Source organism: Carettochelys insculpta, chromosome 18 (genome assembly GCF_033958435.1).
Source record: "Carettochelys insculpta isolate YL-2023 chromosome 18, ASM3395843v1, whole genome shotgun sequence".
NCBI lineage: Eukaryota > Metazoa > Chordata > Testudines > Carettochelyidae > Carettochelys > Carettochelys insculpta.
This window is the reverse complement of record NC_134154.1, coordinates 1,312,003-1,328,088: the sequence shown is the minus strand read 5'-3', so window position 1 is coordinate 1,328,088 and position 16,086 is coordinate 1,312,003. Positions and strand designations below refer to the sequence as shown.

At 65.6% G+C, this 16,086-nt stretch overlaps 1 protein-coding gene across 2 annotated transcripts in view; it reads left to right on the top strand.

The window, feature by feature from the left end:
• CABP7 (calcium binding protein 7) overlaps nucleotides 1-15,793 on the top strand; it is a 32,902-nt gene extending 17,109 nt beyond the window's left edge. Inside the window, exons 2-5 of one of the 2 annotated variants that reach the window (XM_075013224.1) lie at nucleotides 6,237-6,380; nucleotides 9,588-9,700; nucleotides 10,702-10,855; nucleotides 14,077-15,793. In XM_075013224.1, coding sequence (XP_074869325.1) covers nucleotides 6,237-6,380; nucleotides 9,588-9,700; nucleotides 10,702-10,855; nucleotides 14,077-14,204 — 539 coding nt within the window. In that variant the 3' untranslated portion in view covers nucleotides 14,205-15,793. Of the gene's footprint in view, nucleotides 1-6,236; nucleotides 6,381-9,587; nucleotides 9,701-10,629; nucleotides 10,856-14,076 lie in introns of both variants that reach the window. The other variant, XM_075013223.1, reaches the window with a different exon arrangement.
• The last annotated feature ends 293 nt before the right edge of the window (nucleotides 15,794-16,086 follow it).

The following is a 16,086-nucleotide window of genomic DNA, read 5'->3' as shown; positions in this document are numbered from 1 at the left end:
AGCTGTGTAGGGCGGGGCCGTCCAGCTGGCTGGACATCAGCACCGCCTGAGAACTCCCAGGGGAGCAGGTCTCTTCCAGGCACACCAGCCAAAGGCTGCAGCCATCTTGCCAGCAACAGGCAGCGAAATCTCTCTCTGGGGGAGGAGCAAGCGGAGCAGTTGTGACGCTCGAGCCTGAGCTGGGCTGTAACAAACCTACCAAAAGGCCAACTCCCTTTTCACGCACATGTCCCACTTCCTCCCTTCAGAGCCTTGGGGGGAGGGGGTTGAAGGCCCTGTGTGCTCAGTTCAGTGCCAGTGTTGTCTTGGGTTGTTACAGGAGTTCTCACAGTGCCTGGTTCGAGCAGGGGAGTTCCTGGCCGTCCCTCCCCCGTACACGCTATCTGTCGCAACCTTCAGGCGTGCGCTTGTGATGCTGCTGGTTGCCCTGGGCAGAGAGTGCCTCGCGCCCACCCGGGGCAGGTGTTGGCAGCTCAGCTGTAAATCAAGTCCTCTGTTTCCCCATTGCTCTCCTGGCTGTCCTCGCTCCTTCACCGCCAGGGAGCTGAGCCCACAGGCCTCCTTAAACCCCAGGGGAATCTAACATTGCGCAACAGCTTCCAGGGCTGTCTGAGCAGGTTGGGGCAGAGTTAAGGTTATTTGAGTGGGAATTTGAGGTATGGCAGAGCACCATTAACTCTGAATTAGAGTTGTCAGCTTCCCAGTTTCTGAGAATTAGACACCCTTGTTCCACCCCCCACACTGAGAATCCACCCCCATGGACAACCCACCCCCGCTGCTCGACCCACTCACCCCTCCCCTCCCCTCCTCCGGCACCTAACCCAGCAGCCCCTGGGCTCTCCCCAACCCACCAGTGACTTGTGGTGCGCTGGGAGGTTCTCTCTCTAAGACACCCATGCAAGTCTCCCAAGAAGCATGTGGAGGCACTGGGAATGCAGCCCAGGCGTCCTGGCTTCCAGCACCTCACACCACTCTTCCCTGAGTCTGTCTGTCTCACCCACTAGTTCCAACTCCCAGAGCCGGGGAGTGAACCCAGTAGTTCTGACTCCCAGCTCCTCCCCAGGCCCCGCCACAGAAGCCAGGGACGCTCCCAAATGTGCCTAGCCATCCCCTGCCTGCCTGGGCCCATGGAAACGGGGCAGGGAGAGGAGCTGCTCGGCTCCATCTGGCGCGTTTGCCCCGTTGTTTGTGGCTGCCGCCTGGGCTACGCCAGCTTCATCCCTCGCTGGCTGAGGCAGGTGCCTCTCTGAGCTCAAGCCTGCTCCACGGACCTCTGCCTTGGGCCCCAGCTGCACCGTGGGGCTGGAGGGCCCACGAGGCTCTGAGAAGTGATTGGCGAGTGGCAGCGTCCGATGGGGAGGAGGAGGGAGGGTGCCGGTGGGCGCCGGGGGAGGGCGGCCACCGAGCACGGGGTGCGAGGCTGTTTTCGGCTCTTGGGTGCCTGGCCTTCGCCCGCTTTAGCAGGGACCCTGCAGGGCCAGCAGCTCAGACGGGCTCGGTACCTACCAAGCTAGCGAGCCCAGCACTCCCACCTTCCCGCTGGGTACCTGCGGCTCGGGGAGGAGGGGACAGCCGACCCTGCCCCCGCGGCAAGCACCCGTCCTCCTCCTCCTGACCCCGCGCCAGCACCGCCCCCTGCACACTGCTTAACCCGCGAGCCCCTGGCGGGGCCAGCCCGGGAAGGGGAGGGCTCAACGCCCTGCGACCCCAGGGAGGCCCGCAGAGGGGGGTCCCCGCTGCACGGCTGGGCGAGGGACGTGGGCAGGCGGCTGCAGACACCGGCGCCGGGGCAGGTTTCGCCTGCGCGATCGCCACAGGCGGGCGGCCGCGAGGGCTCTGCGGCGCGCCCCGCACCCGCCCGGAGGCTGCAGTGGGGCCGGGAGCGTTCCGGCGGCGACGGAGCTTTCGGGGGCCGCGGCAGGGCTCCCCCGCCCCCTCTGCTTCTCGCGGTGGGCCGGGGCCGGCTGTGCCCCGGGCGCGCAGCTGCGCGCTCCAGCCCCTTGGCTGAGGCGCACTCGCTCGAGGGGCGCGTCTGGGGCGCGGCTCGGGCTCCACCCGCAGCGCCGGCCGCTCGCACCGCCCTGGGCCACCCGCGTGGGAAGCGCCTGGGCTGAGAGTTCGGGGCTCAAAGGGGGCAAGGGTGTGACTTAAAGGGCGAACAGCTCGCACACAGACACACACGCACACACCCCACAGACACACCCCCTCACACGCACACACCCGCACACGCACACCCCCTCACAAACACGCGCACACCTCCCCCACAAACACACCTGCACACACACACACAAACAAACAAACACACACCACAAATACACCCGCACACACACACACGCACACACCCGCGTGGGAAGCGCCTGGGCTGAGAGTTTGGGGCTCAAAGGGGACAAGGGTGTGACTTAAAGGGCGAACAGCTCACACACAGGCACACACCCCCACACCCCCACAGACACACCCCCTCACCCGCACACGCACACCCCCTCACAAACACGCGTACACCTCCCCCACAAACACACCTGCACACACACACACAAACAAACACACACACACACACACACCACAAATGCACCCGCACACACACACGCACACACCCGCGTGGCGAGCGCCTGGGCTGAGAGTTCGGGGCTCAAAAGGGGCAAGGGTGTGACTTAAAGGGCGAACAGCTCACACACAGGCACACACACACACCCCCCACAGACACACCCCCCTCACACGCACACACGCACACCCCCTCACAAACACGCGCACACCTCCCCCACAAATACACCCGCACACACACACACACACACACACACACACCCGCGTGGCGAGCGCCTGGGCTGAGAGTTCGGGGGCTCAAAGGGGGCAAGGGTGTGACTTAAAGGGCGAACAGCTCACACACAGACACCCTCATACACACAGCCCACAGACACACCCACCCACACACCCCCTCACAAACACGCACCCTCACACACATCTCCCCCACAAACACACCTGCACACACACACACACCACAAATACACCCGCACGCGCACACACACACCCGCGTGGCGAGCGCCTGGGCTGAGAGTTCGGGGCTCAAAGGGGGCAAGGGTGTGACTTAACGGGCGAACATCTCACACACAGACACACACACACACACACACCCGCACCCTGTTGCGCTACCGGAGCCGCTCTGTCGCACGGCGCGCTCCGAGCCAGAGTCCCCCCCAGGGGCGGGCGTTCCCATCGGCGCCCCCGGGCTGGCCTGTGTCACGCGTGTTGTGTTTGGCGGGGCCCCGGGGGCAGCCGGCTCCGTGCTGAACCTGCCCGGGCGAGGGGGCTGCCGCGGCAGGCAGAGCTCTGCAGCCCCCGCCCGCCTGGGGCTGTGCCGGCTCTGGTGCTCGGCCGGGGCGGGCTGGGGACTCGTGAAGCGGCCGCCCCCCGCCCACCCCGGCCGCAGCGGAGCCCCCCGCGGCAGGCAAGGCCGGGCAGGGGCTTCCCAGGCGCGCTGCGTGAGGAACGGGCTGGCGCAGCCCCCTGCCCCGGGGCGCGCTCGGGGCCCTCCTGAGACGCGCGTGGGCTCTTCCGCGGGGGACCCGGCAGAGCGCGAGGCGGGAGGCGGCCTGTGCCCCGGCCGGGCCCGCTGGTTACCAGGCTGCGGTCGGAGCGAGCTGAGCGCCCGGGACGGGTCCTGGGCACCGCCAGCCGGGACACAGGCCCCAGCGTCTCCCGGGCCGGTGCCCCGCGCGAGTCCCCCTTCGGCTGCCCTGTCGCAGTCAGGTGCTTTGCCAGGGCCGGTTGCCCCGGGGGCCCCGACTGTCGTTCCGCCGCGGGCTTCCCTGGGCTGCTTCCCTCCCTCCCTCCGGCGCTGGGCTCCTGCCCCTCGGCGGGCGCCTCTGTCGCTCCCGGCTCTCTCCCCGCGCAGCGGACGCGCAATCACCGCCAGGCTCCTGCACTGGAGGGCGACACCCGCCCCCCAGTCTTGTTGGAGCGGGACGGTCCTGCGGGCAAGCCCCGGGGGCCGCCTGGGCCGCTCCTGCCTCTGCATCACTCCCTCCCTCCCGGGTGTAGGCTGGACATTAGGAGCAGCTTCCCGTTAGTCACTGGAGTAAATTGCTGGGGCGGTTGCGGAATCTCCCCACCGGACTGATTTAAGAGCGGGTTAAACAGGAAGCTGTCGCGGGTGGGCTAGAGACTCCCGGACCCCTTGAGGCCCCTGCCAGGGCTATGGGTCTGAGGCACTGCCCGTTCCACGCCTCAGTTGTCCCATCTGTGGAATGGGTATCGTGCCAGTGACGGCACTGAGGGAAAGCGCTGCCTAAGCTCTAGCTCAGGGGCGCAGGGCAGGTGAGTGGGGCGGGCTCAGCAGCCAGCGGAACTGCTCAATGTTAAGCCACCCACCTGTAAGCCCTGTGTTCATGCAGGTCCCCTCTACGCGCAACACACCAAGGCTCACGGGAGCTTGGCCAGTCCCCACGCGGTGTGCCGCGAGGGTTAGGGCCACATGGCTGGTTAACCCAGGGCACCGTAACTATGAAGTGGACGCGGCGAGAGGGGCCCAGAGGGGTTTACCAGCCCCACGAGCGCTGGGGGCTTGGCCTGGCGAGCCGGCGGGGCGCCTGCCGGTGCACTAAGCCGGGGCGATGCGTGTGCGCCGGGAGGTCAGTGGGACGACTGGGCCGAAGGCAGGTGCCTCGCTCAGGAGGGACACCCGCCTGTACCACCCGGGCCGGGCCCGCTGCTATGGGCGCCGCGCCGGGGGCTGGAGGCGGCCGGGCGAGCAGGGGCCGGAGGAGCCGGCTGTGGTCAGCGGGGCGCAGAGGCGCCCGGCGGGGGACGTGCCAGCCGGCTGCCGGGCCTGCCATGAAACGATGGGGACACGGGTCTCGCTTGCGCGGAGGGCAGGAGACGGGCCGGGGTGCAGCTGCGCAAACCGAGGCGGTTGGACCATGGCGGGGGGTTCACGCTCCGGATCGGGCCGTGCGTGTTCCCTTCTGGCCGGCAGTAAGGCGAGCGGGGGCCTCAGTGTCCCTAGGCGGAGCAGCCCTGCGTGGAGGTGATGGGCGTTTCCCTGTGATGACTCTCGGGCGGTGGGAACGGTCCTCCGTGCCGCGTGGAACCCAGGTCACCCCCGGAAACAGGCCACAGGAGGGAGGAGGGGGCTGGCTGCTGCGAATTGGCCCTGGGCCCTTGGGTGGGGCAGTCTGGGCTGGCTGGAGAGGGAGGCAGGCGGCCAGGGCCCGGCTCGGGGACCCCTCTGGGCCCCTCTCCCCAAGGTGGGTTGTATCGACGGCTTCTTAGCTCTGTTCTGACAAGTGTGGCCCACGCGGCGCCCTGGCGCCCGGTAACCGCCTGTTCTCCTGCGCAGTGGGGGTCACGTCTGCCTGCGGATGGGGGGCAGGACCTGGGGACCCCCATGCCACGACTGAGGGACCCGCAGGAAAAAGGCCCTCGCTAGAAACCCAAGGGGCCACCGGAGCAGACGCCTGGGGAGGCTCCTTCCCCGGAGGGGCTCGGGAGGTGGCCTGACCGCGTCTGTCTGGGGCGCAGGGGACGCAGCCGCTGCACCTTGGCAGGCTGAGACTCGATGCGCCTCGCAGCTCCTCGGACCTGGCGGCTCTAAATTTGTGCCATTTTCCCACCTTGTCTCCTGCAGCTCGGGCGGGCGGGTCCAGCTGCGCGACGCTCTGCCCCGGCCTGCGAGCTCGCCGGGCTGGACGGTCACGTCCCCCTTTTCCAGCCCTGGGTAGAGCCCCGCTGCGCGCAGGACGGGGACAGCCCGCTCCGCTCGGCAGCAACCGGCTGCGGCCCACAGGCGGGAGCTGGCGGCTGGCCCGGTGCAGGGCGCCAGCCGAAACGCCGGGGAGCGAGCCGCGGCCCGGCCATCCCTCTAGCAGCGCCGCTCAGCCGCGGCCAGGGAAGCGGCGACCGCGGAAGCTCTTTCTAAGCTTTGCCGGTTTCGGCCCCTGCTCACCGCGGGAACTCGGCACCTCGGCGCGCTGCCCTTGGTCACTCCGCGCCGCCGTCTCTCGCCTGTGAACTGGGGCTCTGGCCCTGCTCTGCGCCGCGGGAAGGCGCGAGATAGGCTGGGTCGCGCTCCCCACGGTGGGGCACCGGGTAAGGCCCCCTCGGCACACAGCGCGCGCAGACGCCCCCCACCCGCGGGGCCAGCAGCTGTTCCCGGGCAGAGTCCCCCCCCCCGGGAGCCCCGTGGGTACCACCCATTGGCAGCCCCGCCCCGCCCCAGGCTCGCTCACCCCCCTCCCTCTCCGCAGAGATCCGCGAAGCCTTCCGAGTGTTCGACCGGGACGGGAACGGGTTCATCTCCAAGCAGGAGCTGGGCACGGCCATGCGCTCCCTGGGCTACATGCCCAACGAGGTGGAGCTGGAGGTCATCATCCAGCGGCTCGACATGGACGGTGAGTCTCTGCTCCGGCCCTGCTGCGGCGCAGGGAGCCCCCCGGGGCCGCCTCCCCCGCCGCCAGCCCTTCCCCTCCGGTCCAAGCCCCCGCGCCGCGCGCGCTCCCGTGGGCCGGGGTGCGAAGCGAGAGGCCGGGGGAGGCGACAAGGCCTGTCGCAGGGGCTGGGCTGGGGGCGCGCAGCCGGGAGGCGGATCCCCCTTGCGGGCCGGCGGGGCCACAAGTCCCTCCCCAGCGACTTCCCCAGGCCTCCCTGGGGCCCAGGCACCGGCAGCCTCTCAGCCGGCAGCGTCGCGCACAACCTACGGGACCGGGGCTGCGCGCGGCGCGCCGGAGAGGCGGCTGCAGCCTCCAGCCGACCCCGGGTTACAGCCCCTCGGTGCAAACTGGTCCAGCGCCTGCCTGGGGCCTCGTGCGGCCGGCTCAGCCCGCGCCCCGCGCAGACCCTCCCGCCGCTGTCCCCGCGCCCCTCCCTCACCGCCTCCATCCCCCCGGGCTCTCCGGCCGCGTACCCCGGCCCCAACCCCGAGGTTCCTGCAGTGGGGAACCGGGCCCCCTCCCTCGGGCCTGCGCCACTGTCCGCGGCGGGGAGGGCCGCGCGGGCAGAGGAGCCGGAGCTCTGGCCAGTGGGAAGGCCCCGCCGGCGGCTGAGCCGCGTTCCCGGGAGCTCCGGTCTTGCTGCAGCCGCCGGACCCTTGCGGCCCCGGCCGTTTTCCGCCGGTGTCAGCCGGTCCCAGGCGCAGCGGCTGGTTTCCGCCAGGACCCCGCTCGCAGCGGCGAAGCACCCCCGGGGCTTGACGGGGCGGACGGAGCTGCCGGGGGCCAGGCCCTGCTCAGCCCCAGGCGCTTTTATCGGCAGCCCGGCCCGGCCCGGGGCGCAGCTGCGCGGCGGAGCTGAGCGCGCGGAAGAACGAAGGGCCGGGCCGTGACACCGGGCTCGGAGGCGGTTCGAGCCGTTCAGGGCAGCCGGGGCCCTGCGGAGGCGCCGCTGCGACGTGGGAACCGGGGCGCTTTGGCCGCCACGTCTCGTGGCAGCCGGCCGGGCTGTGGGGCCGGGGCACGGGGAGCGCACGCGGCAGCCACGCGCGACCGCGGGCCACGAGGAGCGCACGCGGCAGCCACGCGCGACCGCGGGCCACGAGGAGCCCCTAAGAAGGGCCCAGCCAGGTCCGGGCTCACGCGCCACGACGGAGCGACCGCTGCCGCCGTCCGACGGCTGGTACCGGGCCGCGGCCGCCCGCTCCCGCGGTGAGCACAGCCGCCGGGCTCTCCCCGCGCTCAGCTCGCCGGGAAGCGGGTGAGGAGTGAGCATTAACCGGCGCGGCTCCGCAGGCGCCCAGCCCGGGTTCGCCGAGGGGGGGGACCGGGCACCACCGGCCCAGCAGCGCAGCGCTGCGAGCCCCCAAGCGGGCGCTGGGTCCTTGCACGGGCTGACGACGGTCCCGAGGCGGCTGGTGCCAGGCCCCGCGCTCTGCTTCCCCAAGGGGATCTCCACAGCCCCACTCGCACTGAGCTGCCTGCCGGGGCCTGTCCCTCGCCGGCCGCGAAGGGCGCCGCTCCTGCGGCCGGTGACGGAGTGCGGCGCTTGGGCTCGGGCGCTTGACGGGGGAGAGCCCTGCTCAGCTTCGCAGGGGCTGAGACGGACGGCGGGCGAGGGGTCGGCACCGCTGGGCACCTGGCACCGGCCGCTGGCGGGACACAGGCCGCTGGGCCGGGTGGAGGTACGGGCTGACCCAGTCCGGCTGTTCTCTGGACAGCAGCATAAAGGCTGCAGGGCCCGGTGAGCAGCCAGCTCAGGGCACGTGGCGCACAGCCCGGCGCGCACATGAAGGAGGGACGTGGGGGGCGCGAGGGTCAGCGCTGAAGGGCCATCCGAGGGGGCTTTGAAACTGGGCTGCGCCCATCAGCACTTAGAGCAGCCCAAGGGCCGCTCTAACTTACACCCACCCACGGGCTGCAGATTCCTTACGCCAGCCTGCGCTGCGGCGACGCCCCCTGCACGCCAGGCCTCGCAGGGTCACAGCAGAACACACGTGGCCTCCGCTGCAGGCCTCGGCCCCCAGCACCGGCTGCCCTGGGAATGCCCGGCGGGGGCCCCGCTGGCTCTGGCTGGCACTGCCGACCAGGCCATTCAAACGCCGGTCAGCGTCACTCAGGGCCAGGCCAGGCTCCCTCCTGCCTTGGCTCTGCGCAGCTCCCGGAGGGCCACACGCGGCCCTCGCGGTTCCCATGGGGCGCAGCTCCCTGGCCAATGAGCGCTGCTCAGTTGTTACTTGGCCTGGAGCCGCAGCCAATGGGCGGCGCAGGGGCAGCACGTGGCTGGAGCCTGCCTGGAGCTGTGGGGGCCGCATGGATGTGGGGGGTCCCTTTCCCGGGGCGGGGGGGGGGGGAGGTCACGCTACACACCTGCACCCCAGACTCCTCCAGCGAGCCCCGGCCCCTCCCGCACACCCCAACCCAGGGCAGGGGTGAGGGGGATCACAACATCCTAGGGCTGGGAGGGACCTCAGGAGGGCACCTGGTCCGGCCCCCGGGGCTGGGGTGAGCAGAGGGCGGAGCCGTGGAGGAGGGGGCAGAGCCTGGGCTTTCCTCCCGTGTGGTTGGGGCATTGGCAGCACTAATTGGGTCCCTGCTCTGGTGCAGCCCAGCACCTCTCTCTGCTCAGGCCCAGCCTGCCTGCCCCCACACCTGATGCTCTTCCACGTTCCTGTCTCCCCGTACCTCCCTCAGCTGTTGGGGCCCATGGGACCTGTGGGCGTCGGGGCTAGGGTGGGAGTCAGCCCATCCCTCTTTGCCAACAGGCTCTCTAGTGCTGGTGCCCTGGGCAGCATGGAGGGGTGCTGGGGGCGGGGCATCTTGCCAGGGAGGCCTGGAGGGAGGAGACACATCCCCCAGTGAATCCCTCTGGTCCTGGCCCCCTACCAGAGATGGAGTGCCTGGATTAGCAGCCTCAGGGGGATCTGTGATTCCCCCCAACCCTAGGGGCACAGGGCTCAGAAAACAGGAGCCCCCCCTGCAGTTTAACAGCATGGGGGAATCCTTTTATCGCTGGCTCAGCAGGAAGCGTCCCTCTGATTGACAAGCAGGGCCCGCAGGAGGCTGGAATGGGCTTGGCTGGGGATGGAAAACGTGCCCGTGGGGAGAGGAGAGCGCCCCAGTGAGTGTCCCCCAGCGCCTGGGGGTAACTCCGGCCTCTCTCCTTCCCAGGGGACGGGCAGGTGGACTTTGAGGAGTTTGTGACGTTACTGGGGCCCAAGCTCTCCACCTCAGGGATCCCTGAGAAGTTCCATGGCACCGACTTTGACACCGTCTTCTGGAAGGTATCTGGAACCACCCCCATGACCCCTCCAGGCCCTCCCAGCACCTGACACTTCCACTTGGGCCCCCAGCCCTCCAGGGGGACTTGTGAGCACAGAAGGAGCTGCCCACCCAGCTGGGAAGTGCACAGCACCCCTGTTCCACCCTCGCCCCTGCCCCGGGGCTCTGCTGTGGGTGGAGCAGCCAGTGCCCGGCGGAGGGTGGGGAGGATGCACCGTTAATGAGAAGAGGCTCTGGGAGGCCCTGCCCATAGCAGCTGCAGCAGGCTCCTGCATGGCCCTGCTCCACCCCAACAGCACCAAGTTCAGTGGCTGGTCTGCGTGCCCTCAGGGGGTGGGGGCTAGTGCGAATGCAGCCCCGAGCAGGGCAGGTGTCCAAGACCATGCCCGGGGCTCTGCAGAGTCCGCACGGCCCCCTCCGTGCTCCTGCCCTGCCTGTGGGGCAGCGTGGACGCACTGGGGCCACATGCACCTGGGCCACGTAGCCAGCACTGCCGGGGCCCCCCAGCCTGGGACTGGCCACCGGCCACACCAACGCCACGTCACTGCAGTGGCCGTCGCAGCTGGCTCTTGGGGAGCCCCTAGAGGGGACACTGGCAGCCCAGGTTGTAGTTCACAGAGCCCTTTCACTGGCAATTGTCACAGGCCCAGCCAGAGAGCCCCCAAACAAGCATTGGTCCCCTCCCCACTCCTGTCACCCCCCCTTCCCATGCACCCTGCCTCCCCGCCCTGCCTGCTCCTGGCTCAGGAGGCAGTGTGCCCCTGCCATCGGCGGTGAGCTCCTGGGACAGCTGTGTGTGTGGTGGCGAGGGGTCGGGGCGCAGCTGGGGCATGCCAGCCCATGAGCTCAGCAGGTGCACCCCGAGCGCCCTGCGAGACCAGAGGCATGTGGCGGTGGCTGACCGGTGCGTGCTGCTCCCCATGACACACAGCCCCAGGAAGGCGATGTCCCCGGGAGCCCACAGGACCGCAGCACAGCTCTTGCTGCTTCCCCCCCACCGCAGTGCGACATGCAGAAGTTGACCGTGGACGAGCTGAAGCGACTGCTCTATGACACCTTCTGCGAGCACCTGTCCATGAAGGACATCGAGAACATCATCATGACGGAGGAGGAAAGCCACCTGGGCAGCGCCGAGGAATGCCCGGTCGACGTGGAGCGTAAGTGACCTCCCCCGGCCCTGGCAGCCTGGGCACTGCTGCTGCCTCCTGAAGCAGGAGCCAGGTAGTGTGGAGCCTAACCCAGCACTCCCCCAGGAGCTCACCAGCAGCCTCCCGGGGCTACCTGGCCCTGGCTGATGCTGCCTGGAGCAGCCAGGCCACAGTACGTTGCGAGCCGTCCTGGCAGCCCTCTGTCCCTTGGCCACATCTTCCCCTTGCTGCTCGGCAGTTGTCTGGGGAAGCAGAACCATTGCTGTCGGCGCAAGCCGGTAGCTGGCTGTGCTGAAACACGAGCGAGTAAGGGGCTGTCTGGCTGCCATGAGACACTGGGCTGCCCCCTCCCCACCCAGCTCCCCGGTCAAGCCAGGTGTGGGCAGAGCACCTGGGCGACCTTGGCTTGGCCAAGGCCTCTCCGCTAGAGGCAGCTTTTGTGCAGTACCCATAGACTGGTCATCAGGAGCAGCACCTCTGGGGCAAAGGGGCCATTCCCCCCCAGGCCAGGCACTCTGGAGGGACCTCCAACAGATGCCAGGAAGGCCAAGCTAGCTCCCAGCTTAACCCTGGCTAGGCAGGGCAAGCGCAGCAGGGCAGAGGAGCTTTTCATCCCTTACAGACACTGCAGCAAAACACTGATGGGACCTGCGTTTGACTCCTTTCAAGCTCTTCAAATCCCGGATTCGCCAGGGGGCTGCCAGGACTGTGTGTTTTTTAAATAGCAGCGTCTAGAGGCCCCAGAGCACCCACTCTCCCTTGCCCCCACGGTACCCACTCCCTCCCCCGCAGGGTCCTGGCACCACCTCTGCTCAGGACAGGCGGGGTTGCTGTGCATCATTTTCTGCCCCGCTCAGGTGTCAGGCACCCTCCTGGGCACGAAGGGCCTGCTGAAATAACAGGGGTGCAGAGGCAGGGGGTGGAGTCAGTGCTGGAGTGCCCACCTGTGGCTGAGCATGGAATGTCTCCTCACCTGGTGCCCCTGCCAATGGTCTGCATCTGTTCCCTGCTCAGCCCTAGGGCCAGGCATGCTTGGTCCCAGCTCTCCCAAAGGCAGCAAAGTCCACGAAAACACAAGCCGGTCCTGCTGCCCAGCCCCCAGGAGGCCCCCTCCCCTTCTCAGGACTTCACATCCCCTTGCCACTGGGTTCCAGGCGGGGAGCCCCACAGCCTGCTCTGCTCCATCAGAACGTGCCATCCCCCCAGGTCTCTTGCTGCCCTGCGCCTTTCCCTCAGCATCTCTCAGCACCCTTTGCAGGGCAGAGCACCACGCAGGGACTCTCCCCAGGGGTCAGGGCCTGCCTTTGGGGCCAGGCTGGTCACAGGGGCTTGCTCCAGTCCCATGTCTTCCAAGTCCTCCCCAGACATCCTTGTCCTGACTTGAAAACCCTGGGAGGAGCCCACCCACTTCTTAAGAGTCCTCTCCAGCCTTGTGGGAGGGACCACTGAACCCAGGTTCCAAGCAAATGCAGAGGGCACCTAATGTCAGATGTGTCCAGAGTGCAGGTCATAGAGTCAAACCCAGGGAGCCAGCGAGAGCCACCAAGCAGAGAACCCCGGACAGTGCCTGCTGCTCCTCGAAGCTGCCTAGGCAGCCAGCAGACGCCAACCAGACTTCCTTGTTGGCAGCAGAAGCCGTGCTCATCCCCCTAGGCCTCATCTCTCTCTGACCTCAGCTTGCAAAGTTTCTCTCCCTCTCTCCCTGCAGCCCCTAGCTGCCTGCCTCAGGCTTCCTGTCTTTCTGGTCACCATCCAGCTCCCTGCCTAGCTGGGCTTCACCCCCAGGAAGGCCTGGCTTTCCTTCCAGGCGCAGCCAAATGAGTTAACTCACCTCCCAGGCCTACATTCGCCCTCTCAGAGCTAGGACCAGGGATCCAGCCCATCAGCACAGGGAAATGACAGCAATGAATCTGGTGAAAAGCTAGAGGAAAGGGGCTGATGGGTTTAGAGAGCAGACAAATTAGGGCAGCCAGGGCAGAAGCTAATGGCTAGAAGAGTTTGCCCGATCTACCCCAGAGGTGGCTGCATTTTGGTAATGGGTAAGATAAGGTCTTATCAAGCAGCGATGTAATTGCCTAGGAGAATCAAAGTGCACTCCCTGAGCTCTAACTGTGCACGCCTCTCTCGTTAGAGGATTCCCTGCGCTCTAATTGGCTGAGGCATTCTGAGTTGCATGACTATAAAGTTATTTCTCAGTCACTGTACAGTATACAAATCCCAGCATTCTGATTGGCTGACAATCGCTGCATTGTTAGGCAATTCTAGCATAGTGTTTTGTACTTTCTTGAATGGGTATATCACAATTCTGTAAATATCTCCACTCTGATTGGTTGCAGTAAATTCCTCTGCACTGATTGGCTGCTGCTCTCAACGTGAGGTCCACAAACAAGGCTCCTTCGTCCACAACTTATTCCCCAGCACACTCAAGAGCAGGTCACGTCACATCATTCTGGGTGTGTGGCTGCGGAAGCTGCTGAGCACCCTTGCACTCACCACACCTCCTGGCAGCCACCACCTTCTCTCCACATACACGCCACGTTTCAGGCATGTTACCATGTCTGTCACATGTACACCGTGGAGGTCACAAATATTACCCCAGTGCATTCACACACGCAGTGGAGGTCACCACCTTCTGTGCACGTGTGGTCAGCAGAGGTCACTGCGTTGCACGTCCATGTGGCTGGCGGAGGTTTCTGCCCCCCACCACAAGAGGCTAGGACTCAGTAAAAGGGGCAGCCTCTGCTCTCATCCACTGCAGTGACCACTGGGACTTTTGTGCATCTAGCACAGGGTGACTTTTGCAAGAACCTTCCATGACCGGCCTGGTGAGTGAGGACAGGCACCGACATGGTGCCCAGTGCCTCTCCCAGGAACTGTGCCAGCCAGAGAGACTGAGCCCTGTTACTCCTTTTTTTAATGTTAATTAAGAAAGTGACTGTTCTTTTCTGGTGTGGGGCTGCTCAGAATGTTAATGCAGGAGGAGGCCACCTCCTGGGCCAGCTGCTGCTCTGCATGTCGAGGGGCAGTGTGTCATGCGAGGCTTTGCAGCAAAGACACCTGGCATTGAGGAGGGAGCATCCTGCACTTGCGGCATCAGGGGCCAAGGAGAGGGGCGCCTGAAGTCAGCGCGTGGGAGGGGTGCGGGTGAATCTCCCAGCTGAGCCTGAGACTGGAGGGTGAGATGACAGAGGACGCCCAGCTAACCTCCCTCTCCGCCTTGTTCCCTGCAGCCTGCGCCAACCAGCAAATCCGCCAGACCTGCGTCCGGAAGAGCCTCATCTGCGCCTTCGCCATTGCATTCATCATTAGCGTCATGCTGATCGCTGCCAACCAGGTGCTGCGGAGCGGGATGAAGTAGCTCAGCCAGACAGATGGACCGCTTACCTGAAGAACAAAGACAGACAGACAGACACATATAAATATATACATTATATATAGAGAGAATCTCTACACAACGGGGGGAGGAAAAGCCAAACGATTCCTCCATGGACCATGTCCTGTGCACCCCACATACGCCCTCCCCCTTCTCTGCTGGGAGCGTCCTGACAGGAGATGGGCCGGCCTGTCGCCCGAGATCAGTGCCTGGCTCCCCCGGCTTGGCTCCCACGCGCCTCGGGGCAGGAGAGGTCACCGGGATCGCATGGCTGTTTGCGGAACATTTAGACTAAACCAAAAGTGCATGTAGCATGCATGGAGCCCCCCAGTTCAAGTGCTGCAATAGCGTGTGCTTTTCTAACTGGAGATCAGAGTCCCAGCAGATAGATAATCTATTCTATAGCTCTATATTTATGATAAACCAAATCATCTTGTAAGCAATACACCTTCATTGAGATTTTCTAACTGAGATCCGGGCGTTGCATGGACCCCAATAACAAGGGCTGGATTCCACCACTCGCGGTAGCTCCATCTCCCCATAACCATCTCACACCCCCCAGAAACCCCCGCTCCCATCTCACCCCAGCCATACTGCTGTGGGCAGCAGGAAACTGTGGCACCTGGCCCTGGGGGTTCGGCCCCAGCACAGAGAGCCCAGTCTGTGCTGCAGCTCCGGCTCTGCTGTTGGCAGAAAAGCCACATGAGACCTTCCCTTGCTGGTCACCCAGGGGGCTGCTAAAGCTCCCCCTAGGGAAGGGGCATGGGAGGTCCCTGAGGAAGCATCTCCCCTGGTGTAACTCATCGGCTATTGTCCTGTTGCGCCCTCAGGGAATGTCCCAGGGCAGTGGGTCCCAACCTCTTCCTAGTGCAGACCCCCAAATACCCTGGAAGCCATTCATGAGCCCCCTTTAAAGCCGACTCTGGCCACTGTGTATGCTTCACTCAGTGACAGGGGACCACACCCTAGCTTTTGGGACAGGCATTAATCACACTATTGGACAAGCGTTAATTTTAAAATAATTACTGAGTGTAGCTTGGCAGCTTATTTAAACCTGATTTTCTAGGCTCATTTTTATTCTTTTCCTCAGCCCACCCCCCCACAATACCCTCACCAACACCCACCCCCCCTGACACTGCCTGCTTAGCCCCTTTTCCACTGGGGGGGGGGGCAGTGGAGCCAGAGTTGGGTTCTTTGCCGAGCGATGCCACTGGCCTGCGGGTGGCCATAGGTAAGTCATTGTGCCTCAGTTTCCCCAGCTGTAAAGTGGAACTAATGCTACTTCTCAAAGAGAAGTTCTGTATAACCTCTGGGTTATTAGCCTGGTAACCCGCTGAGTCGCCCATTGAGGGACGTAGCCTGGCCTGGATCACATCACCACCCACTTTGAGAGGAGGCTGTCAAGGGGCTCAGCCCCTCTGGCTTGGGACATGTCCTGTCTAGACAGCCACATCTGACCTGCCTCATCCCATGGCCCCTCGGTGTGCCCCCACCCCCTGTCCACCACACATGCTCATATCACTACAGCCTGGATGTAGCATCTGACCAGTTTGGGTTTTATTTTTTATTTTCAATCCAAATAAAAATGGAATTTATAAACCGAGCTGGACATGGCTGGGTCCGGTGGTGCTTGGGCGCGGTCCGGGCCATGGGACAATCCTGCAGAGCGCTGAGCAGGAAGTGGCCTCACAGCACCCCATGGGCTGTCTCTGGCACACCAGGGTGGGGGAGGGACACATGCAGTGCCAGGTGAGTCGGGCAGAGGCTGGAGAAGGCCAGCTGGTGCTGGAGTGGGCGGTGGGAGTTGTGGGTGCCTTGGGGGGAGGAGCAGGTGGGGGATGGGAAGGCTGATCTGGTTATGATGGAA